The sequence below is a fragment of the Phasianus colchicus genome, chromosome 31 (assembly GCF_987193195.1).
Source record: "Phasianus colchicus chromosome 31, bPhaCol1.hap1.1, whole genome shotgun sequence".
NCBI lineage: Eukaryota > Metazoa > Chordata > Aves > Galliformes > Phasianidae > Phasianus > Phasianus colchicus.
Genome location: NC_143466.1, coordinates 1,063,979 through 1,088,482, shown reverse-complemented (window position 1 = coordinate 1,088,482; position 24,504 = coordinate 1,063,979). Strand labels below are relative to the sequence as shown.

Here is a 24,504-nt window from a genome sequence, read left to right as displayed (position 1 = left end):
GGGTTCACAGAGCAGTGCCATATCTGGGAGGTTCCAAAGATTCACCTTTCCCACAACTCACCGAGTGGGACGGGACATTTTACTTGGCATCATGGGCAGAATGCCCTGAATAAAGAGCAAGAGGAATCCAGAAGGGCTATCATCTGAGTTGAGAAGGAAGGATTCTTGTTTGGACCGTGTCTGAGTTCCCTGGCAGCTGCTCATGTCTACACGAGCTCAGCCTGATCAAGAGTGCAGAGAGGATACAGGACATGTCAAAAGGACACTGACGGAGACCTGGTAAAGGCGAGGCCATTGTTTGTGGAGTAGGAGGTGCTGCAGTGAGAGCAGTGCAGGAAGATAGATGTGTTGTGCACCAAACTGGATGAGGAACTGAGTCACTGAGAGCGGTGATAAGCAGTTTGCAAGCTGAACTGGAAGTTGAGGCAAAGGTGTGCTTGGGTGCAGAGAGAGCATCGCACAGCTGGCAGAACCATCTGCATGAGGGGTCGATATGCTTGCAGAGAGTGCACAGTTTTTGTACTCGTTTGCAATTAATACATGATTACCATCTCATTACCTTTCAACCAGATCCATCAGCTTTTCCACTCTGTGAGAAGAACCCTTTGCAGACCTGGAGCAGATACAAGCAGAAGAACAGCAGGTTTGCGTCAAGGGAAGCTGAAGAACGAAATGCGGAGGCTGCAAAACTTGTTGCCAAGTGAAGATAAGAAAGTTGAATAGATGTCCTGTTGTTGAAGATAAGGCAGCAAAACAGGTTGCTCAACTCGGTGTAACATCAGTGGGAACAGGTTCGTTCTGCCCCCCTTGTAAGGCAAGAAATTCACAATGAGAAATAATTACCAGCCTTCTTCCCACGTGGTTTCCAGGAAGGCAGTGAGATGGTGAGTGGAGGACGTTCCTTCGCTTTCTGCTCTGCCCAAACTCACCACACAGTTAGGAGATATTTTCCCTTTCCCTTTGGTGTGATATATTCCTCTTGATTCCTTTTATACTGTGTTATATCACATTCCTTTACCATTTTGAGTAAAACAGTTTTCTCCTTATCTCAATCAAGTAAATCCTCCATCTCTCCTGCCTGATGACTTCCTGAGGAGGAAGGTTAAGGTGGGAAGGGCCTAGCTCCTCCATGTCATGAACAGAAGTCTCCCTTCCCTTCCCTTCCCTTCCCTTCCCTTCCCTTCCCTTCCCTTCCCTTCCCTTCCCTTCCCTTCCCTTCCCTTCCCTTCCCTTCCCTTCCCTTCCCTTCCCTTCCCTTCCCTTCCCTTCCCTTCCCTTCCCTTCCCTTCCCTTCCCTTCCCTTCCCTTCCCTTCCCTTCCCTTCCCTTCCCTTCCCTTCCCTGTTGATATATTGAGCACATGTGACACTGTACACACATGTAATTCACATGAACACATGCAGTGGTACATGCATGTAGTGTACACGTGACTGTAAGCACACACAGCACACCAGCAGTGTGCACAGTTTAATGCATCTGTGCACACAACATCCATGTGCTTGACCACACATATGGGGGACATCTGTGGGGTCCCCAATACGCACATCAGCGTAGATAGTGGAGGTTTGGGGGGCAGCAGGAGAACCATGGTGCCGACTGCTGGGGGACTCAGCTTGCAGCTCAATGTAGGTCAGACAGTCGCTGTCACTGCACAGCACCTGGGGACAGAGGGGGACAGTGCAATGTCACTATGGGGGTCCCCAGTTTTCTTGGGGGGAACATCCGTGTTGTCAGTATGCAGGGGGAGTGTCCAAGAGGGTGAGTTTGGGGCTGAGATTTGGGGTCTCCAGGGGCCAGACACTGGAGACTGTGGGAGTGTTTTGGGCTTCATTACTCAATTTGAGGGTGTGCGTGGGGTCTGGCGGCTTGGTAAGCACCAGGGTGTCTGGGAATTTAAATGTGGATCTTGGGGAGCTCCCTGGTTCAGATTGGATGCTTCCATAGACTGGATTTGGGGATTAACTTAATTTTGGGACAAGACATATGGGGCTGGGGGTCTTGCGAGTTCCCCATGGGCAGGGACTGGGGTTCCCGAGTTGGGTGTGGGGTCTCAAGGGACGGATTGGAATTTGAGGTTGGCTGACACAGACACTGACCCGGAGCTACACGGCCTCTGGCCTTCTGGGGTTGCATCTGCATCAAACATTGGAGGGGACAAATGTGAGTGCTGTGGGGGGCACCGAGGGACATTTGGGGTGTGTATAGGGGATCAAAGGGGAGGCTGAAGACAATAGGGGGATCCATAAAGAGATGGAAGAAATGCAATCCATTCCCCACCATGGCTCTCATCTCTCCACATCCAGCGTCTGTGGGCAGTGCAGAGGAAGACCACAATGAAGACGTGGATGAAGACAAAGGCAGCAGCACAGCCCCGCACCACTGCCACCACCAGGTTCCTGTCCATCTGCTCCGTGCCACCTGCGGGGTGTGGGTACAAGAGTGACATGCAGCCCTTGTTCATCACTGATGGAAATGCACCACCTCTGGTGGAGCTGTGCGGAGAAATGGGGTTTTGTTGCTGAGAAGGCTTTCTGTCAGACTGTGTCACTGTGCTCACTGCAGCAGTGCTCATTCCCATGACAATAAATCAGAGGTATTTTTTTTGGAGCTACCCCCATCTGTGTTGCTCACCCAGGCATTCAGTGCAGCCCAGGCACGGACTGGAGTTGTAGGCCCATGGGGTTATGCTGTGGGATTGCGCGACCCCACATCTATAGGGAAATGCATGGGTAAGGGTTCAGAATGTCTGTAGGAGGATGTGGGCTCTCCAAATCTGTGGGGTGAGCAATGAGATGGGGTTTTGGAGTGCATATGAGGGTGTGCATCTCCAAATCTATGGGTGATCTATGCAGCAGGACTCCAATTTGTGCCCCACATCTCTGAACCTCCATTTTAGTACATTTACTTCGAATTTGAAACTTCCTCCCACAGCACAGCAGACGTCTGTGGTCATTAAGGAAATGCTGAATTTCCTCCAATGTCACTACAGCCCCATATGACTCCCCCCCCCCAGATGATTGCCCTGCTGATCCCCAAATTACACAACCTTGGGGAGCTCGAACAGAAGAGCACCCTCCCAGTTTTTCCTCCCCCAAAATGTCCCCTTGCCCTCAAGTACTGTACCCTATCTTAGGGGGTAGATTTGGGTGCACTGGGATTGAGACCGGGGGATCAAGGATGGACAACAGCAATGGCATTGACCCCACAGGGCTGGAGATGAATAAATCCCATTGTTTTGAGATCAGTGGGTTCCACCTTGGGGAACCTGGTAAACATAACCTAATGTCATTGACACCAGTGTCCCCAACACCTCCACTGCTGACATCACCACTCCCAGAGGCTCCAAGATCCCCAGTCTCAACATCTACAGCATCTCCAGCCCCAAGACCAACCTCAACATCTCCACCCTCCAATTCTCTGCCTGCACAACCCCAAAAACTCCCCACATCCCCACCACCACCTCATGGAACTCTCAGAACGCCTCTGAGACTCAACCCCACATGGTCTACCACTGCTACGATGACTTCTCCCCAACCCAGCTGCGCTTTGTTCTCCCGCTGCGCCTTGTACTCTTCCTCGTCCTCTTCCTCCTCCCCTTTGCCATCACCATGTTCTGCTATGTCCACATCATCCGTGCCCTCCTCACTCGACCCCACATCCCACTGCAGAAGAAGTACCGCACTGTGGGGCTGGCCGTGGCCACCACGGTCAACTTTGTCATCTGCTTTGGTCCCTACAACCTCTCGCATGTGGTGGGCTTTGTGCAGCAGCGCAGCCCCACATGGAGGACCTACGCTGTGCTCCTCACCACCCTCAGCCCCGCGCTCGACCCCTTCATCTTCTATTTCTCCTCCAGTGCTGTGCGGAGGGCGGTCAGAGGGGTGGTGGGGGCAGTTTGTGGCACAATCCGTGAGTTTAGGGGTTGGTGTGGGTGGGGGAGTGAGGGGGGGAGTGGGGGAGAGTGAGCCCCAACCAGGAGGAGGTTCTGGGGTAAATAAGGTTGTTGTGATTGGAGTGGGTTTAATGGGGTGGGAGGTCAGAAATGGGGACAGGTGTGTTGTTTTTGTGGTAAGAGTGGTTCCGTGGATGCGTCCGGTGTTTGTGGATCAATCAACACTTGGTCGCTGTTGGGTTGTCCTACTGGGTTAGAGTCAATAAAGACTCGTGGATGTGGTCAGTGTGGTCAATGAGGTCACATAGATCAGTGTGGTCAATGCAGAACCCTGAGTGTGACGTAATGTTTTCCCCAATGTCCACTGGGATTGGGGTCAATGTGGACTAATGGATCTGACCCAATGTTGCTTTACGCCCAGTGCTCCCAATTGCTTCAGTGTCCCCATGTCTGCAATGCCCTCAATATCCAGCAATGTCCCCAGTTCCTCCAGTGACTCCAATATCCCCAGTGCCCTCAGTACCTCGTATGGGCAGGGCTGAGCAGGAGGAAAGAGCATCCCTCTACACTCCAGAGATCAGTTCACCCATCAGCTGTCTCCCAGACAACACATCTGGCCGTGGTCTCCAGGAGGCTGAAAGTTCTTCCCAAAAAGAATGCAGGTTCCCGGGCGAGTGCCCACCCCAAAACTCATCCATGCAGGTCTTCCACAGGAGGGAGTGCCTGAGCCTGCACTCAGGTCCTTGCCAAGGGCAAGGCGATCAGCTGCACGCCTCCAGACTGCCTTCAGACAGAAGGAAAGAAAGGTGTCTGTCACAGGGGACTCCTTCTGATGGGAAAAAAGGCTCTGACTCAGTGGCCAGACCCTACCTGTAGGGAAAGTGTGCTGCCTTTCTTGTTGCCAGCTCAGGACATCAGCAGGAGACTCCCTGCTCTGGTTCACCCCCCTGGTTGTTCTCCCTCACTGATGGCTCAAGCTGGCAGTGATGCAGTCACCAAGAGAAGCTTGAGGGCCCTGCAAAGGCACTGGGTTGCTCACTGGATGGAGTGGGAGCACATGTGGCGTTCTCCTCTGTCCGCTCAGTAGCTGTGAAGGATACTGAGAGGTCAGGGAAACACATATGATAAATATGTGGCTGAATGGTTGGTGCCACAGCAGAAGTTTTGTTTCTTCTTTTTCTGACCAGAGGGCGCTGTACTCTGTGCTGTGCTGATGGTTGCAGGTGGATCCCACCTGTCTGAAAGGGAGAAGCGGATCTCAGACCAGGAGCTGGCTTGTTTCCCTGAGAGGGCTTCAAACTGGCAGGCCTTTGGGGACAGCGTGAGATATGGAGGGGTGACAGCCTGTGTGGGACACTACAACTGGGGCATGTGTGCACGGCTCTGTGTGTCAGCCATTGGGTGCCCTCAGTACCACCAACTCTTGGGGGCCACAAATCCCACATCAGGAGGTGATGCAACAGAGAAACGTCCAGAAGAGGAAGTGACAGTGGCTCTGAGGCTGCTTCCTGCCCCCACTGCAGTCCCAAAGCTGTTCCTGTCTCATGGCACCAATGGTGCTGGCCCTCATCCTGGGTGAGTGACAATGGGGACGTGGTGCCACGGGGGTTGGTGGCCTTATGTGCGATCAGGACCGTGTCCCTTGCAGGTTGGTGGCTGGTGGCAGCGAGCAGGGCCCGGCAACATGAGTGTGGTGATAGGGGGTTTATGGTGAGAGAGGGAGGGGAGCGTGGTCAGGGGGCCATCAGAGGGCACAGGAGGGTGTGCAGGGACAAGGCTGACTGCTGTCCCCTGTCCTCGTGCCCCGACCCTCCCTGTCTCTGCACCCCAGCCAGGGGGGTCCCTTGGGGACACTGTCACCCTGAGGTGCCACCTGCCGAAGCCGGCTGCATGGGTTGAGCTTTACCAGGATGGACTAGGGAGTCAGTGTGTGAGGGCCGCCTGCACTGCCCGTTCAGTAAGGCAGCAGTGGGAGTGGAGGTCTTGTGTCAGCATGGGTGAGTGCTCCTGTCTTTTTTTCAGCTGACTTGCTCTCCTGTTGACAGGCCCTGACGCCACCATTTCAAACATGTGCTCACCAGGAAACGTGCTTCCCACGCAAAGACTGTGGCAACGCAGACAGAGGGTCTGCTCAGTAATGTTCAGGTCTCTGGCTGCCGGGAGTGCCTCAGCCTGCTGCTGCCGGGGGAGGATGGGAAGGATGCCACTTGCGTGCAGTGTGAGCAGCTGGCCGAGCTGCTCAACCTGGTGGTGGAGCTCAGGCAGGAGGTAGATAGACTGCGGACCATCAGAGAGTGCGAGCGGGAGATTGACTGGTGGAGTGACTCTGTGCGAGAAAGGCGCAGAGATTGCACTTCCCAGACTGAGGGAGTAATGGACCCTCTCTCTCTCCATAGTCAAACAGGGAGAGACAGCTTGAGAGGAGAGGAGGAATGGCAGCAGGTCTCAGCCCAGCGTCGCAGGCAACCCCCATCCCGACCTCCCTCGGTTCCCTGGTCCCTCTCAGTAACAGGTATGAAGCCCTGAAACCAGAGGGAGTGGTGAGTGATGATGACGTGGGAGCACTGCCGCCAAGCTTGCCCAAGGTGAGGCGGTCAGCTCCACGTTTGAAGACTGCCTCCTCCAAGAAAGAAAGGAGGGTGCTAGTTGTCGGCGACTCTCTTCTGAGAGGAACAGAGGGTCCAATATGTCGGCCTGACCCTACCCACAGGGAGGTGTGCTGCCTTCCTGCGGCCCGGCTCAGGGATATTTCCAGAAAACTCCCCAGCCTTATCCGCCCCTCTGATTATTGCCCTTTATTGATAGTTCAGGCCGGCAGCGATGGGATCGCTGATAGACGCCTGAGGATTATAAAAAATGATTTTAGGAGACTGGGGAAGTTAGTTGGTGGAGCGGGCATACAAGTAGTTTTTACCAGTATTCCCTTGGTGGCAGGGACAAACACTGAGATGACCAGGAAAAGCCATCTTATAAATGCATGGCTGAGAGCATTTGCTGAGGTGCAAGCGCAAAAATTTTGGATTCTTTGATCACGGGGCGGTCTACTCGGCACTTGGACTGAGGTGTGCTGATGGGAATTGCCTGTCTCCAAAGGAAAACAGATACTTGCCCAGGAGCTGACAAGACTTGTAGAGAGGGCTGTAAACTAGATAGGAAGGGGGCAGGGGATAAAGCCAGGCCTACTAGAGATCAGCCTGGGGAAGTGGTATTGGGATTAGGTGAGAGGCGAGGGGCTCAGCTGAGGTGCGTCTACACTAATGCACGCAGCATGGGCAGCAAGCAAGAAGAGTTGGAAGCCATTGTGCAGCAGGCAAACTATGACCTAGTTGCCATAACGGAAACGTGGTGGGATTGCTCCCATGACTGGAGCGCTGCAATGGATGGCTACAGACTCTTCAGGAAGGATAGGCAAGGAAGGAGGGGTGGCAGTGTGGCTCTCTGCATTAGGGATTGCTTTTATGCTACTGAGATTGTGACTGGGGACGATAACGTTGAATCCCTATGGGTAAAGATCAGAGGAAGGGCTGACAAGGCAGACATCCTGGTGGGCGTCTGTTAGAAACCTCCAAACCAGGATGAAGAGACAGACGAGCTATTCTATAAGCAGCTGGCACGAGCTGCACGGTCGCCAGCCCTTGTCCTCATGGGGGACTTCAACTTCCCTGACATATGCTGGGAGTACAGCACAGCACAGAAGAAGCAGTCTAGGAGGTTTCTGGAATGCAGAGAGGATAACTTCCTGATGCAGCTGGTCAGAGAGCCCACGAGAGGAACTGCCCCGCTAGACCTGCTGTTCACAAACAGGGAAGGTCTGGTGGGAGATGTGGAGGTTGGAGGCTGTCTTGGACAGAGTGACCATGAAGTGATAGATTTCTAAATTCATGGTGGAGGCTGGAGGGGGAATAGTAAAACTGCTACCTTGGACTTCCGGAGGGCGGACTTTGAAGTGTTCAAGAGCCTAATAGGGGGAGTCCCCTGGCATTCAGTCTTAGCGAGTAAAGGGGTCCAAGAGAGCCGGTTGCTCTTCAAGAAGGAAGTCTTAAGGGCGCAGGAGCAGGCAGTCCCCCTGAGCTGCAAAATGAGCTGACGGGGAAGAAGACCGGCGTGGATGAATCGGGAGCTATTCTTGAGGCTCCGGGAGAAAAAGAGAATGTACTGCCTGTGGAAAGAGGGACAGGCAACTCAGAATGAATACAAGGAAGTCGTTAGGATGTGTAGAGGTGAAATCAGAAAGGCAAAACCCCAGCTTGAATTTAACCTGGCCGCTGGGGTGAAAAGGACTAAGAAACTCTTTTATAAATACATTAACAGTAAGAGGAGGACAAAGGAGAATATCCCCTCTTTGCTGGATGAGGCTGGGAATGTGACCGCTGAGGATAAGGAAAAGGCGGAGGTTCTGAATGCCTTCTTTACGTCTGCCTTTAAAAGGTAGACCAGATATTCTCAGGGTACTCCTCTCTCAGACCTGGTAGTCTGGGCTGGGGAGCAGACTAACCCCCCTGTGATTCTGGAAGAAACAGTCAGAGACCTACTACTCCAACTGGACTGCCACAAGTCCATGGGGCCAGATGAGATCCACCCCAGAGTGCTGAGGGAACTGGCGGAGGTGAGAGCCGAGCCGCTTTCCATCTCCTATCAGCGCTCCTTCTTGACTGGTGAGGTCCCAGAAGACTGGAGGCTTACCAATGTGACTCCCATTTACTAGAAAGGTCGTAAGGAGGATCCGGAGAACTACAGGCCTGTTAGCCTGACCTCGGTGCCAGGGAAGGTTATGGAAGAGATTGTCTTGAGGGAGATCACGCGGCAAGTGCGGGACAACCGGGGGACCAGGCCTAGCCAGCATGGGTTCATGAAGGGCAGGTCCTGCTTGACCAACCTGATCTCCTATGATCTAGTGACCCGCCTGGTGGATAAGGGAAAAGCTGTTGATGTGGTCTATCTAGACTTCAGCGAGGCCTATGACACTGTCTCCCACAGTATTCTCCTGCAGAAGCTGGCAGTCCATGGCTTGGACAGGTACACTCTTGGCTGGGTAAGGAGCTGGCCGGGCCCAGAGAGTGGTGGTGAAAGGAGTTAAATCCAGCTGGCGACCGGTCACGAGTGGTGTTCCCCAGGGGTCGGTGCTGGGGCCTGTCCTCTTCGAGATCTTTATTGATGACCTGGATGAGGGCATCGAGTGCACCCTCAGTAAATTCGCAGATGACACCAAATTGGCTGGAAGTGTGGATCTGCCTGGGGGTGGCGAGACCATACAGAGGGATCTGGACAGGCTGGAGGGCTGGGCTGAGGCCAACGGGATGAGGTTCAACGAGACCAAATGCCGGGTCCTACACTTCGGCTACAACAACCCCAGGCAACGCTACAGGCTTGGGGCGGAGTGGCTGGAGGACTGCATAGAGGAAATGGACCTGGGGGTGTTGATTGATGCTCGGCTGAACATGAGCCAACAGTGTGCCCAGGTGGCCAAGAAGGCCAATGGCATCCTGGCTTGCATCAGAAAGTGTTGCCAGCAGGAGCAGAGAGGTGATGGTTCCCCTGTACTCAGCTCTGGTGAGGCCGCACCTCGAGTACTGTGTCCAGTTCTGGGCCCCTCACTGCAACACAGACATCGAGGCCCTGGAACGTGTTCAGAGGAGGGCAACAAAGCTGGTGAGGGGTGTGGAACACAGGCCTTATGAGGAAAGGCTGAAGGAGCTGGGAATGTTCAGCCTGGAGAAGAGGAGGCTCAGGTGAGACCTCATTGCTCTCTATAACTTCCCGAAGGGAGGTTGTAGTGAGCTGGAGGTCGGCCTCTTCTCTCGTGTCATTAGTGATAGGACCAGAGGGAATGGTGTCAAGCTAAAGCAGGGGAGATTCAAGCTGGTGCTCCTACCACCCCAAGGCCTACGTCTTTGTGCCCTCACCTCTTGGGGACAGCGTGAGACTGGAGGTGGCACCCACACCTTCACCCCCAGCTAGGTACCAGCCCCCATTTGGGTGCCCCCAGTGTCACCCACAGGTGGCAGTATCATCACATCCCTTCCCCATCGCGGTGATGCTGAGGATGAAGGCACCCAAATACCTTCACCCCTCAGGTGCTGAGTTGGTGTCCTATGGGAAACAGCCATCTGCCAGGGTTGAGCTTTACCAGGATGGACTTCTGAGATCCTACAAGGACGTGGACAAGCATCAGGTCATGGCTGAGTTCTCCTTGGTTTGCATAAAGCTGGAAGATGCAATGAAGGATTGGTGCCAAAACCGGGTTTTGGAGCCACCAGGAAGATCAGAGAAGAGTGTCCCCATCGAGTTGGTGGTGACAGGTGAGGGTTATGGGGAAAGCAGATGGCCCTCGGCATTCTCCACAGGGCCATGTCCTGTCTCTGTTCTCCCTCTGCATCCAGATAGTCAATATTCCCCACCTAACATTTCCATGAGCCCTGACAAAAGCGTGGCAGTGGGGACCAATGTCACCATCCGCTGCTGGAACCAGGGATATGGGGGCATCATCTTCCTGCACAAGGATGGGCACTCAGCCCCTCTCCAGAACCAGGACCCCAGTGATGAAGGCACAGCCACCTTCATCCTTCTTGCGGTGACCACAGCTGACAATGGCAGCTACAGGTGCTCCTACCACCCCAAAGCCTACCTCTTTGTGCCCTCACCTCTTGGGGACAGCGTGAGACTGGAGGTGGCACCCACACCTGCACCCCCAGCTAGGTCCCAGCCCCCATTTGGGTGCCTCCAGTGTCACCCACAGGTGGCAGTATCATCACATCCCTTCCCCATCGAGGTGATGCTGAGGATGAAGGCACCCAAATACCTTCACCCCTCAGGTGCTGAGTTGGTGTCCCATGGGAACCTGGTGATTGCAGTGGTGAGGGGCTGTGCTGCTGTCCTCGTTTTTGCCCTTGGCATCTTCTTTGTCATCGATGCCCACAGCCTCTGGATTCAGAGAGATGAGAGTCCGGGTGCTGACGTGGGTGCTGGAAGACCCCATGTATGCCTCTCCACAAGGTGTCTCATCTTTGGGGTGCACTGTGTGGGTTAGATACACATTCCTTATTTTGGGCTCCCTGATGCTCTCTTCCCCTCTCAATGATTCCCAGATCTTTTCAAACCCAACACCTTCAAGTCCCCACCAGTGCCCCCAAATGCTTCCCAATCCCACCAAATCCCCAAATGCTCATCTCTAACAACAGTACCCTTTCTTTGCCCTCAAATCCCTTAGCACTCTTTCATACACACAAATCCTTCTGGATCTACCCCATATCCAACATCAGCGCTGTGGGATCCCCACATCTGTCCCAATTCACCCCTCTCCTACAGATCACCTTCAAGCCCCCTGACTCCCATTCTGTCCAACGTACATCTCCTATAGATTCCTTCATAGACCATTACCATCTCTGTTCTTTCTCTCTTCCTTGACTGTCTTATTAAACAGGTTTTTCTCTCAACCTCTGAGTTCCAGATTATTTGTCCTCTCATCTTCTCCCCCATCCCTCTAGGAGCAGTCAGTGAATGATGACAAATGCCTTTCTACATTTTCAGAACAGCCTTTCTCATCACTTGAGCAGATATAAGCAGAAGGACGTGATTACAAGCTCAAGAACTGAATGCAGAGGAGCCTCCTCCTAGTCAGCAGTCAAATCTTCAGTCCGTCTCAAAAAGTCTCCATCCAGTCCCTAAACACTGTTCAGCTCCAAAACACCCTCACCACCCCAGTATCTACATCCAGCCCCCAAAAGTCTCCTCCACCCACAAAATCTCCACCCACTTCCCAAAATCTCCATCCCCCAGAAATTTCCAGCCACACAGAAATCTCCATTCACTCCCAGATTCTCTATCCAGCTCCACAACCTCCATCCAGACCACTAATACTTCGTGCATCCCCAAATAGCCATCCAGACCCCAAACACAAAATCTCCCTTCACCTCCAAACTCTCCATGAAGACCCCGAATCTCCACCTATCCTCAGATCTAAGCCTCCCTGGATTCTCAAGCCCCAAATGCCCCTCAGAACTCACTGGGACCCTCAAACCATAATGAGACACTCCAACACCCTACTTATGTCCCCAGAACTGAGACACCTTCGACTCCCAAGCCCACCCTCCCTGTTACCCAGTCTTACCCACCAGAATCCCAAATGCCCCAAATCTAACATCCCCAAATCCTTTCCAGTGAGGCCCATATCATTCCCAATCCCAACAAATCCCTCAAGGATCAACTCTAACCCCCAAATCCTTCTTTATCATCCTCAAATCCCTTCTCACCCACTGGCACACAAAATCTCTCCCAAGTTTTAGCACTGGTTGGAGGGTGGTGAGCAGCTGCGCTGAGCATCGCTTGTTTTGTAAATCTGTAAATATAATCACCTGTCATGGGTTTATGATTTTTGGTTACTGGCATTCCGCATCATAACTTCATGTGGCACACTGAGAGTGAAAGAGCTAATGCTCCAGTTCCATGGATCGTGGATAGTTCCAGACACCTGGTTCTCCAAAGAGAAGAAGAACTGCACACCACGCACCCCAGAGGACTTTGTGCTGTTCTGTTATCCGTTGTCCATTCAGAGAAAGAAAGAACTGTTGGCAGTTCATGAGCTGCCCTCTCTTTTCCCTTTCTGCTCCTCCCAGCAACATGTGTGCTCCCTAGTCATCTCGACTTCAGCATTAGAGTAAGGCCTTTGGTTTTGGACACACTCCCATTCTATTTGATGTATTAGCTTCAATTTCAGTTATATTGTATTACACTGTACTGCAAATGTGTTACATTGCATACTGCTATCTTTTCTGTTAGTAAATTACCTCTTCTCCTGAGATTGTTGCTACTGTTCCATCTCCCAACCTTTTCCCCATTATTCCCTTTCCCCTTTCCCAGGGCATGGGTTCATGGCTCCCCCCACAACACCAGTGACAGAACCAGGCCAAACCGGCCTGTGTACCATGCATATTGCCATTACTATGATTTCTCTCTTCCTTTTCTGCCCTAGTAAATTGTTTTCTATTGCAACCCATGAGTTTTGCACTCTCTTGGTTGATTCTCACACAGTGCACCAAGAGTGGGGTCAGTGAGTGAAGGGCTGTGTGGTGCTGAGCTGCTGGCAGCTGACAGCACTGCAGTCCTTGTGGTACCAAAAGTGGGACCCAAAGGGTGCAGATCCCGATGCCCCACTGAAGCCACGTGTGCTGTGTTTCGCATCCCATGGGGGACACCACACGAGGCACGTGCTGACAGAACTTTGGGGACAGTCAGTGACACTTGAGGGGTGATCGCCTGCGTGGGACACACAAACAGGGTCTGTGTGCAATGCCCTGGGTGTGTCAGCCAATTGAGGACAAAGCATTGTCACCACAAATGGGGGAAATTTGTCACGAGGTGGTGACATCATGGCATCCTGTCCCCAAGGGGAAATGAGATTGCCTCTCCGGCCACTTCCTGACCCCACTGCAGTCTCTCGGTCCCAGAGCTGCTCCTGCCTCATGGAACCAATGGTGCTGGCCCTCATCCTGGGTGAGTGACAATGGGGACGTGGTGCCACGGGGGTTGGTGGCCAGGTATCTGACCAGGACCGTGTCCCTTGCAGGTTGGTGGCTGGTGGCAGCGAGCAGAGCACAGGAACGTGAGTATGGGGACAGAGGAAGAATGGTGAGAGTGGGAGGGGAGTGTGTTCAGGGTGCCATCAGAGGGGCACAGGAGGGTGTGCAGGGACAAGGCTGACTGCTGTCCCCTGTCCTAGTGCCCCGACCCTCCCTGTCGCTGCACCCCAGCCAGGGGGTGTCCCTGGGGGACACTGTCACCCTGCGCTGCCACCTGCCCCGAATGCGTGCCTGGGTCCAGCTCTGGTTGAATGGAACTCTCAGATCTGACAAGCAAAAAGACAAGGAGCAGGATACAGCTGAGTTCTCCTTTGCTGTCACAAACCTGGAAGATGCAGGGACGTATCAGTGTCGGTACCAGGTGTCAGAGCCACTGTGGACATCAAATAGGAGTGAGCCCGTGGAGCTGGTGCTGACAGGTGAGGGCACTATGGATACCAGCTGGCCCTGGTGTCTTCTCCTCCCTGCACGCAAACCGCAGCTTCCCCCAACTCAGCATTTCCCTGAGCCCAGGGAACATGTGGCAATGGGGACTGATGTCACCACCCACCGCTGGAATGGGGGTCATGGTGGCACATTCCTCCTGCACACAGCTGAATGCTCGGACCCTATCCTGAACCAGGATCCCACTGGGAATACTGTGGGTGGGGTACAGAAACCTTCACCCACTCAGGGGGGACTCTGGCCTCTGCCAGCACCAGTACAAAATCCTACAACCCCAAGGATCACACATTTGTGTCCTCACCCCTAGGGGACAGCATGATGTTGGAGGTGACACCCACACCTGCAACCCCAGTCGGGTCTGAGACCCCATTTGCACGCCCCCAGTGTCACCCATGGGTGGAACTGTCCCTGCATCCCTGCCCTGTGATGTTAACACCCAAACACTTGCACCCCACAGGAGCCAAGGGGCGGTCCCATGGGAACCTGGTGGTGGCGGTGGTGAGGGGCTGTGCTGCTGTCTTGGTCTTCAGCCTGGGCCTCTTCTTCGTCCTCGATGCCCGCAGCCTCTGGACAAGGAGAGATAAAAGCCCTGGTGAGAAAGGGCTGTATCTCCAGGTGCCCCCCAGGGACAGCGAGGATGTGACTTACGTCGAGATGCCAGCTGCCATCCCGTGCTCCCAGACTCCCAGTTCCCCTACCGCCAACCAACCCCCCGTTATCTACACCACAGTGAGCACTGAATTACCGTGCTGATGGCCTCTCCAGGTGCCTCATTTTTGGGGTGTGTGGAAGGGGACAGACCTCAAATTCCCTGCTTGGGACTCCCTGATGTCCTCTTCTTAGATCAGTTGATCTCCCCAAATCTAACAATCCCAAATTCTCACTGGTGCATCCCAAACACTTCCCACTCACACCAAATCTCTAAATGCTCAACTCTTACCCCAAAGTCCTTCTTTCTCCCCTCAAATCCTTTAACACGCCTTCAGTCCTCCAAATGCCCTCCAATCCACTCCAAAATATCACCAACCATTCCTCTAAAACCCCCTCACCTGTGCCAATCTTCCCCTCTTCTGAAGATCCCCCATAATGTCCTTTTCTTCTTCTTCCATCTCCTACAGATGCCCTAGATCCCCTACAGACCCCTCATAATCCCCTGCCTCCTATTCTGTCCTGCTCTTATCATTGGTCTTTGGGTGCTCAGCAATTCTTTTGTTCATCACTTGCTTTGGAAAGATATATAAATTTATCTGATTATCATTCCTGGTATTTCTCTCTTCCTTTTCAGACTCAGGAAATAGATCAGAAGTCCTTATCTATCTCTCCAACTCTCTGTCGTTCTTCCACACCCGGAACCTCCATCCTGCACCAAAATCCCCATCCACACAAAAAAAAACCTCCAATCAACCCCCAGAATCTCTGTTCAGCCCCAAAACTTCCATTCATCCCAATGATCTCCACATATGCCCAAAACCTCCATCTCACCCCAAATTCCTCATCTAGCACCCCAATCTCCATACAGCTCCCCAAATCATTCATCCAGGCCAAATATCTACACCCCACTCAACCCTCCATACACAGCCCTCCAAAACCTCAATCAAACCCAAGACCTTCAGCCCACAAAATCATCATCCACCCCAAAATAACTCAATTCAGCTCCCAAATACACCATACCACCTCCCAAATTTTAACCATCCCCCAAAATTTCCATTCACCCTGAAACCTCCATCCAGCCCCAAAATCTCCATCTGACACTTAGCTCTACATCCAGACACAATCACTACATCCACCCCAACATTTCTATAGAGCCCCCAAACCTCCATAGAATCTGAAATTCCTTCAAACAGCTGCCGGGTCACTGTGTGGTCCAAATATCTCCACCCAGCCCCACAAAATCCACCATCTGGACTCAGTCATCTCCATCGAGCTCACAAACTCTCCAGCAGTTCCCCTTTCATTACCAAAAGGGGGAAGTCAGCTCTCCTGCCCTTCCCCTCACTGCTGCTCCCACACACAGCCCTCCCACACACAAACTTCCTCTTTCACCCTTTGCTGCCAAACCCCACAACCCCTCTGTCCTCTTCCAAACGGTCACCAAAAAGCAATTTCTCTCCTCACCACAAATCCTGCCCCAAAACCTTGGGGAGATGGGGGCTGGTTTGGGTTGTAGAGATGGAGATGCACCATGGGAAGCACATGATAAGGACACGTGTGTGCTGTGGGACAGATGTGGTGCAGACACATCTGGGGGGCACGTGTTGATGACATGCATGTGCTGTGCAGGCACACATGGAGTGCAGACGCAGGGAGCACATGCTAAGGACACACATGAGCAGCACTGTGTCCAGCTGTTGGTGCACACACACGGCATCACACAGACACACACAGAGGCACAGAGGTCTTCCACACGTGTGTTTGGACACCTTGTTGTGCACGTGGGATGGTGCACACACGTTTAATCCACAGCCACGAGTTCACATGCACAGGTACATGGATGTAATTCACAGGTGATGGTGAGCACACAGAGCACACCAGCACTGCGCACACTTGATGTGTGCACACAGCATCCACGTCTTTGTGTCCACAGGTGGGGGCATCAGCGGGGTCCCCCAGTGCCCACCTCGGCGTAGATAATGGGGGAGACAGGGGTTGTAGAAGAGCCGAGGGGGTGGGTGCTGGGGGTCAGAACTTGCAGCTCGGCGTAGGTCAGAGCCTGGCTGTCAGCGGGGGACACCTGGGGACACAGGGACAGCAGTGTGAGCATGGGATCCCAACAAGCCTGAGGGGATGGTGGCGTTGTGTGATGTGTGGGGGCTGTGCGAGAGGGGGGGTGTTGGGAGTCTGGGGTGGTGTAGACTTTGGGAAGCTGTGGGTGTGACACTGGGATTCCTTGTGGGTGGTGTTTGGGGGTCCCACTATGTTTTGGGGTTGCCCATAGAGTCTGAGGGTGTTGAAGGCTTGTAGCATCCCAGGGGGCTCCATTTTGGGATTTGGGGCATCCCAATGGTGGAGATTTGGAGGCCCCCATGGGCTGGATTGGAGGGTGCACACAATGTCATGGGGAGCCATAAAATGCGGGGGGTTCTTTGCAGTCCCCACAGAAAGGGTTTGGGTTTCCCAGGTGAGGTCTGGGGCAGGGGTAATGGGGCAGATTGGGGTTAGGGGTCCCCTGACCCAGACACTGACCTGGAACTGCACGGCCTCGGGGCTTCTGGTGGCACCTGAGTCATAAATAGAAGGGGAGAGGGGGGGTATTATGGGGGCCCCAATCAACACCTGTGGGGATTTATAGTGGATTTATGGGGGATCAAAGCCATTTAACCCCTTCCCCACCAGGGTTCTCATCTCTCTGTATTCGTCTTCTCTGGGCAGCAAGGAGGAATGAGACTATGAGGATGAGGATGATGACAATCACAGCAGCACAACTCCCTGCCACCGCTGCCACCGGGTTCAAGCTGGGACCCCCATTGTCACCTGTGGTGTCAAAGTGTTTGAGCTGTCCCTGTACCCAGCCCCTTTCTCAATGGAGGTGGGATGCAGAGACAGGGTCACCCACAGCTGAGAAGCAGAGCTCCAATGCTCAGACCTACCTGGGTGTTCAGATCTGTTATTCACTTCCAGGGTCACATTATCACCGAGGCATGAGGACAGACGGTAAAAGCCCCCAACGCGGTAGGAGCACCTATAGGTGCCAGAGTCAGCTGGGGTCACTGCAAAAAGGGTGAAGGTGGCTGTGCCCTCACCGTTGGGTTCTTGTTGCTGGAGAGGGGCTGAGTGCCCATCCTTGTGCAGGAAGATGATGCCCCCATACTCCTTGTTGCTGCACTGGATGGTGACATTGGTCCCCGTCTCCACACGTTCCTTGGGGATCATGGAAATGCTGGGTGGGGGATAGCTGGGATCTGAGTGCAGAGAGGAGACAGGGATGGAACACAGCTCTGTGGGAACAGCCCAGGGCCATCTGCTTTCCCCAGTGCCCTCACCTGTCACCACCAGCTCCACGGGTTCACTCTTCTCCAATGTCCCTGGTGACTCCAGCACCCAGTACTGGCACTGATATCTCACTGCATCTTTCTTCTTTACACTAATCAAGGGGAACTCAGCCATGTCCTGTACCATGTCCATGTGTGCTTGCTTTTTAAATCCCGAATATCCTTCCTTGTAGAGCTCAACTCGTGCAGCCGGCTGGGGCAGGTGGCAGCGCAGGGTGACAGTGTCCCCCAGGGACACCCCCTGGCTGGGGTGCAGCGACAGGGAGGGTCTGGGCACTAGGACAGGGGACAGCAGTCAGCCTTGTCCTTGCACACCCTCCTGTGCCCCTCTGATGGACTCCTGACCACACTCCCCTCCCTCTCCCCATTCTCCCCCCATCCCCATACTCACAATGACGTGCCCTGCTCGCTGCCACCAGCCACCAACCTGCAAGGGACATGGTCCTGGTTCCACACAGGGCCATCAACCCCCGTGGCACCACGTCCCCATTGTCACTCACCAAGGATGAGAGCTGGTGCCATTGTTGCCATGAGGCAGGAGCAGCTGGGGGACAGCGAGTCTGCAGCAGAGATAGGAAGTGGTCAGGGAGCTTCTTTCAGATTTACTTGGGTCAAGAAGTGACGTAATGTCACCTCCTGATGTTGCAATTTTCCCCAGGCCGTGGTGTCTTTGGGGATCCGCCACAGGCTGCCATGCATGCAGCTGCAATTGCAGTCCCTGTTGGGGTGTCCCACACAGGCTGTCACCTCTCAGCTGTCACACGCTGCCTGCAAAGCGCTGCCAGTGCGTGGTGTCCTCCAAGGGGATGCCAAACACAGCACACATGGCTCCAATGCGGTGTCCCACATGGGATGTCACATGCAGTCCCCAACACCACCAGCCATCTGTCACCTTTCACACACTCTGGGTACCACACTGTGCTCCCACTGGGCTTTCCCCTGCCATCCCCACCGGGGGCAGCAGCAGGCACCTTTGCTGACAGAGTGACACCACACAGACGTGTGACCAGCAGCACACCTGAACTGGGCTGGTTTGGATGCTGGACGGGAAGAGAATAAAACTGTTTCACATGCTGCGCACTGGACAGTTGGCCTCTGATATCCAAAAGAAGCTGCAGAAAGCTGATGGGGTTTCATGTCTCTATCACAGTTGACTGAAATTGCCAGCAAAGTGTGCAACAATGGGGAGGAAGCAGAAGAGGAATATAAATAAAAAGAGAAACAGAAGAGCAGTAAAATGCAGTCATGCTTCCTGGCAGCAGCTGTAGTGCAAATCACAAAGCAAAGAGGAAGAGGAACAATCAGAGGGGGATCTCAGGGAATGAAGTTATGGAGTTTTCAGAAGTTACTGTATATATTTATTCTGTTGTAAATTGCTGTGAAGGACTTTGAAGTCAGAATTCTGCGCCAGCAGTTGAAGCCATTGGAAAGTGAGAAGTAAAACCCTTTTTGCAACCAGTGAGTTGTCAGACTGGACATCAGAGTTCTTCTGATGTGGGAGACAGAAAAGCCTGAGAGAGCCGAGTCTGCTGAGCTGAACAGAGCCAGGAGGTGATCACTTCTGAATGGCAAAGCCCAGCGGTGGCACAAAGGGCTCAGCTACATTGGATGTCATCGCAACAATGGCAGAATGAACCAACCTTCTTCCCCTCACTGACACTTTTCCCCAGGTCTTCACATACACCCAAAAGGAGAACATTTTTGGATTCCCTCCACAAAGGACTGTCCTGCTCCCACGCTGCCAGCCCTCCGAGTGCAACACGACTGAGACCTGTGTCAGGAGCTAACAGACAAACACATGGCTGCTGAAGTAGTTTTAATTAGCATTTCAGCCTTGTTATGGCATCTGTGATCAGCCCTAAAGGGTACAGGGCACCTCCTGAAGTCTGTGGGATGTTGGGACTCTGCTTTGAGGCTCCAGATGTCCTCTGATGTGGGAACAGCCACCTTCCCTGGAGAGAGGGTCCGTGTGCTGAGGGGTTTCCATGAAGTGCTGATGGCCCTGAAGTTACTGCCAGCTGTCAGGACAGTGGGAGTACTGGTGGCACTGGGAGCATTGAGGGTATTGGGGATACTGGGGACACTGGAGGCATTGCTGGATATTGAGGGCATTGCAGACATGGGGGACACTGAAGGAATTGGCATCACTGGGGATAAAGCAATGTTGGGTCAGATCCACTGGTCTGTACTGACCCCAACACTACTGGGCATCGGGGACAGCAAGAAGTCACACTCACGGTTCTGCACTGATAACATTGATCACATCCATGTGACCTCATTGAACCCACTGATCTCATCCATGGGTCTTTGATGATCCCAAGCCCATGGGAGAACCCAACACTGACCAAGAGTTGATTGGCCCACAAACATTGGACACATCCATGGGATGACGATGACCACACAGACATCGGGCCCATCCCAATTTCTGACCTCCCACCCATTAAACCCACTCCAATCACAACAACCTCATTTACCCCAGAACCTCCTCCTGGTTGGGGCTCACTCCCTCCGCCCACACCAACCCCCAAACCCACGGATTGTGCCCCGAACCGCCCCCACCACCCCACTGACCGCCCTCCGCACAGCACTGGAGGAGAAATAGAAGATGAAGGGGTCGAGAGTAGCGCTGAGGGTGGTGAGGAGCAGAGTGTAGGGCCTCCACGTGGGGCTGCGCTGCTGCACAAAGCCCACCACATGCGAGAGGTTGTAGGGACCAAAGCAGACCCCAAAGATGACCATGGTGGCCACGGCCAGCCCCACAGTGCGGTACTTCTTCTGCAGTGGGATGTGGGGTCGAGTGAGGAGGGCACGGATGAGGCGGATGTAGCAGAACACGGTGATGGCAAAGGGGAGGAGGAAGAGGACGAGGAAGAGCTCGAGGCGCAGCGGGAGAACGAAACGCAGCTGGGTTGGGGAGAAGTTATCATAGCAGTGGTAGCCCCAGTGGTGTTTAGTCTCAGAGGCAATCTGGGAGGTCCATGGGGTGGTGGTGGGGATGTGGGGTGTGTTTGTGTTTGTGGAGGCAGAGAATTGGAGGGTGGAGATGTTGAGGTCTGTCTTGGGGCGGGAGATCCTGTAGATGTTCAGACTAGAATTCATGGTGCCATTGGGAGTAGCAATGTCAGCAGTGGAGGTGTTGGGGACATCAGTGTCAATGCCATTAGTTTTGGTCAACTCAAATCCCCCAAGCTGGAATCCACTGACCCCAAAACAAGGGGAGTTGTCCATCTTCAGCACAGTGGGGTCAACATGAGTGGAGTTGTCCATCACCGATCCCCAGGTCTTGATCTCATTGAACCCAAGACCACGTTCCCCATCAGCCTCAGAGCCATTGACCCCAAACTCTCTGTAATACTCTGCCACAAAGACGATGGAACAATGGGACAATGCCATCACCCAAAGGACGGCGCTGGCGGCCATCGTCCGCCATAACCTCCGGCGCCGGCTGTAGTGGTGTGGGAACACGACCCCAAAGTAGCGCTCCACACTGAGGGCAGCCATAAAGAGAGTGCTGAGGTAGATGCTGGAGTAGAAGCAGAAGTTTGCAATGGGGCAGAGCACTTTGGGGAAGGGCCACAGCATGTTGGCAGCCACCTCAGCCATCTTGAAGGCGAGGAAGAAGAGGACGAGGAGGTCGGCGGTGTTGAGGTGGAGGAGGAGGAGGTCGGCAGCAGTGAGCTGGGGATGAGGACAGTGACATCGGATTTTGGTGAGGAGGATGATGAAGGTGAAGACGTTGGCAGGAAAACCCACAGCGAAGGTCAGCGCGTAGATGATGAGGAGCAGCATGGCAAGAGGAAGGCTGCAGGGCTGAGGAACACAGAGCTGTAGGGCAGGATATGGGGTCATACTGGTGCAATGGAATGGGACATGGTATCAAACTGAGTCTATAAGAGGGGCTAAGGGGTGATACCTGAGTTATGGGTTGGACTATGGAGTCAGTAGGCTATGAGGCAGGGATATGTGGCACTAATGGCAGTGTAGGGCAATATGTTGATTTACAGAGCTATGGGATCATAGGGCGATGGGACAGGAAATTAGGCTATGGGGTTGGATGTGGAGATGTGGGGCAGGATAGGGGGCAGTTGGGTGACATATGGGCTGATGGGGTGTGATATGGGGTTGTGGGAAGGTATACGTAGTCCTAGTACCCCCAAATACATGAGGACGAGCACAGCAGGAGGAAGGCTCTGGAGCAGGACACGGGGCTATGGGACAGGACATGGGGTGAGATTAGGGGTTATGTGGTGTGATATGGGATCACGGGGCAGGTTATGGCCTCATATCACTCCCAAAGTGATGAGGATGAGGATGGCGGGAGGGAAGGCAGCAGGACTGTGGGACACAGAGCCATGGGGTGGAAGATGGAGTTGCAGGGCTGTGGGGCAGGAACAGGGGTTGACGTGGTTATGGGGTACGATGTGGAGTCATGGGGTTATGGAGTGAGGTCCCACAGCTTCCTCCACACCCATAGGAGAGTGCTGCCCTCATTTGTTTTTAATTTGGTTAATTCCTGCATTTCCTGCTCAGTGATGGGGGCAGAGGTGGGGGCAGGGCACTGAGCCTCCCGTCCAATACCCCATAACTGCCCCCATAGCCCCCTCATCTCCATCCCACTCCATAGCTCTCCTGCTTTCTTGCCCCATATACTGCCCCATAGCCCCACATAGTGCCCCATGACTCCATACCATGCTCCATTGCACCATGATCTCATATCCCCAAACTCATAACTGCATAACTCCACATCCCACCCCATACCTCCATGATCCCATATCCCTCCCAATAACCCCATGACTCTCCATCCCTCCCCTATTGCCATTGCCATGAATGCCCCACATCCCACAAACCCCTAGAAATTCCCCGAGTGCTCACCTCCACTGCTCACCCCAGTGTCTGTGGGGCACTGTGTCTCATCCCATAGACTATTGAGGGACACTCCTGGGGGTGGGGCCACAGGTGGGGAGTGACACCCCCTCCCTCCTCCCAGGAGCCCTTTGTCCGTTGTTATGGGGCAGGGACACACCCTGGGGGAGGGGAGTTACTACTTGAGGCTGAGGAGAAAATTTGGGGGGAACACTTGGGGAACACCTGCCCCATAGATGCCCTACTGCTTTGGAGGCCCTTCAACCTCCTATGGATGTCCAGCACCCTTCCCAATAGAACACCTCATAGATTTGGAAACACAATGAACATGAATGGGTCTTCAAAACCCTGACCCATCTGACCCATAGTTCACCCCACAGATTTGGAGACCACAACCACCTTCCCCATATCTTGCACCATAGATTTGTTTATCACCGTCATTGTCATTGTCATCGTCCACCATGACTGTGGACCTCCAAAACCCCTTCCCACAGCACACCACACAGATTTGGAGGCGCCACAACCACCTCTTGTCTGACAAAGCTATGACCCACATCTTGACTCATAGATTTGGAGACTCAATGACCACATATGGGTCCCCAAGGCCCTGACACATGGGTCGCCCCAGGAAGGACCCACCACCACCTACAGACCCCCTTCGTCCTACCCCATAGCTGTCAGGACCCACAGCATGACCCCATATGAGCTCCCAACCCCAGGTTGTGCCTTGGCTGCACTGAGTGCCATGGCAGTGCCTTGGGATGCTGGGATGGGGGTCATTCCAAAAGTAATGCCTCCAATTTATTTGTCCCCAGGCAGCTCCAGCCTCATGGCACCAATGGTGGTGGCCCCCATTCTCAGTGAGTGACAATGGGGACGTGGTGCCACGGGGATTAGTAGTGCAGAACCCCTGTCCAGCATCAGGACCACAATGGTGTGAGCACAGCCACCTTCATCCTCTTTGGGGTGATCCCGGCTGATGCTGGCACCTATAGGTGCTCCTCCTGACCATGGGGTTACCTCTTTTGTGTCCTCACCCCTTAGGGACAATGTGACACCAAAGGTAACACCCACACCTGTGCACCCAGGAAGGTCTGATTCCCCATCTGTGTGTCCCCATGTCACCAATGTGTGGCAGTGTCACCACAGCTCATCCCCAGGGAGGTGGCTGCTGGCGGACAAACACCCGGACTACACCCCCCAGACCTCCATACCCTAAAAGCCCACTGAATACCCCCTGGGAAAGCCCAAACCCCAGCACACACAAAATGCTCTGTCCCAGGGAAAGTCCCAAACTCTGAGTAGTGACACTCCCAGACACCAGGCATGGCAACATCCAAGGTCACATCCATACAAATGCCAAATCTAAGCCACCGCACTCCCCTAAAACCCTTAAACATCCCATCGACCACATGGATTCAAACCCTTTTGGCCTAATCCTAAATCATAGCCCTAACATTGTCTCACACCTTAACCCTAGCCAATAATAGTAACCCTAAACTTCATTCTAAAACTAACACAAAGCTTAACTCTAATATTAACATTAAATGTAACTATAACACTAAGCTTAAACTTAAACCTAAACCTTGTCCTAACCATAAAACAAAAGCTAATCTTAATGTTAACAGTAACCTTAAATCTAACAAAAACCCTAACCTGAACACTGATGACCTAACATTAAACCTAAACCTAACTCTAACCCTAACCCTAAATAAAGCTAACCCTTTCCTAATCCTAACAGT

The 24,504-nt window shown here is 53.4% G+C and overlaps 4 protein-coding genes and 1 pseudogene across 12 annotated transcripts in view; 3 read left to right on the top strand and 2 right to left on the bottom strand.

The window, feature by feature from the left end:
- The window catches only part of LOC116241348 (T-cell-interacting, activating receptor on myeloid cells protein 1-like), a 79,566-nt gene extending 60,870 nt beyond the window's left edge, over positions 1 to 18,696 (bottom strand). The window contains exons 1-7 of one of the 8 annotated variants that reach the window (XM_090127784.1): positions 18,400 to 18,696; positions 18,291 to 18,326; positions 17,891 to 18,175; positions 17,498 to 17,809; positions 17,241 to 17,381; positions 17,094 to 17,128; positions 16,339 to 16,641 (exon numbers count right to left, since the gene is read on the bottom strand). In XM_090127784.1, coding sequence (XP_089983910.1) covers positions 16,504 to 16,641; positions 17,094 to 17,128; positions 17,241 to 17,381; positions 17,498 to 17,809; positions 17,891 to 18,175; positions 18,291 to 18,326; positions 18,400 to 18,430 — 978 coding nt within the window. In that variant the 5' untranslated portion in view covers positions 18,431 to 18,696 and the 3' untranslated portion in view covers positions 16,339 to 16,503. Of the gene's footprint in view, positions 1 to 16,338; positions 16,642 to 17,093; positions 17,129 to 17,240; positions 17,382 to 17,497; positions 18,176 to 18,290 lie in introns of those variants that run through there. The other 7 variants (XM_090127783.1, XM_090127781.1, XM_090127780.1 and 4 more) reach the window with 7 other exon arrangements.
- LOC116241481 (G protein-coupled receptor 42-like) lies at positions 3,177 to 5,605 on the top strand (annotated as a pseudogene).
- Positions 9,337 to 11,450, top strand: LOC149914124 (T-cell-interacting, activating receptor on myeloid cells protein 1-like). The gene is made up of 3 exons (XM_090127498.1): positions 9,337 to 10,190; positions 10,272 to 10,732; positions 11,376 to 11,450. Exons 1-3 carry the CDS (start codon positions 9,926 to 9,928, stop codon positions 11,448 to 11,450), a joined length of 801 nt encoding a protein of 266 aa, XP_089983624.1. The 5' UTR covers positions 9,337 to 9,925.
- Positions 13,281 to 15,167, top strand: LOC149914123 (T-cell-interacting, activating receptor on myeloid cells protein 1-like). Of its 2 annotated transcripts, XM_090127903.1 has the most exons (4): positions 13,281 to 13,380; positions 13,454 to 13,489; positions 13,607 to 13,885; positions 14,368 to 15,167. In XM_090127903.1, exons 1-4 carry the CDS (start codon positions 13,281 to 13,283, stop codon positions 14,661 to 14,663), a joined length of 711 nt encoding a protein of 236 aa, XP_089984029.1. In that variant the 3' UTR covers positions 14,664 to 15,167. The 2 variants fall into 2 exon arrangements, with proteins under 2 accessions (XP_089984029.1, XP_089984028.1); XM_090127902.1 differs by lacking the exon at positions 14,368 to 15,167 and having other exon boundaries at positions 13,607 to 14,354.
- A 1,702-nt stretch (positions 18,697 to 20,398) lies between the features above and the next one.
- On the bottom strand, positions 20,399 to 21,688 carry LOC116240048 (free fatty acid receptor 2-like). Its single transcript, XM_031610356.2, has one exon. It carries the CDS (start codon positions 21,686 to 21,688, stop codon positions 20,399 to 20,401), a length of 1,290 nt encoding a protein of 429 aa, XP_031466216.2.
- Positions 21,689 to 24,504: the final 2,816 nt, after the last annotated feature.

Coding starts and splice junctions, on each gene's coding strand:
- LOC149914124 (XM_090127498.1), top strand. CDS start 9,926: ATGCTGAGGATGAAGGCACCCAAATACCTTCACCCCTCAGGTGCTGAG. Junction 10,191..10,271: donor CATCGAGTTGGTGGTGACAG/GTGAGGGTTATG, acceptor CTCTGCATCCAG/ATAGTCAATATTCCCCACCT. Junction 10,733..11,375: donor TGGTGTCCCATGGGAACCTG/GTGATTGCAGTG, acceptor CCATCCCTCTAG/GAGCAGTCAGTGAATGATGA.
- LOC149914123 (XM_090127902.1), top strand. CDS start 13,281: ATGAGATTGCCTCTCCGGCCACTTCCTGACCCCACTGCAGTCTCTCGG. Junction 13,381..13,453: donor GGTGCTGGCCCTCATCCTGG/GTGAGTGACAAT, acceptor TGTCCCTTGCAG/GTTGGTGGCTGGTGGCAGCG. Junction 13,490..13,606: donor AGCGAGCAGAGCACAGGAAC/GTGAGTATGGGG, acceptor CCCCTGTCCTAG/TGCCCCGACCCTCCCTGTCG.
- LOC116240048 (XM_031610356.2), bottom strand. CDS start 21,688: ATGCTGCTCCTCATCATCTACGCGCTGACCTTCGCTGTGGGTTTTCCT.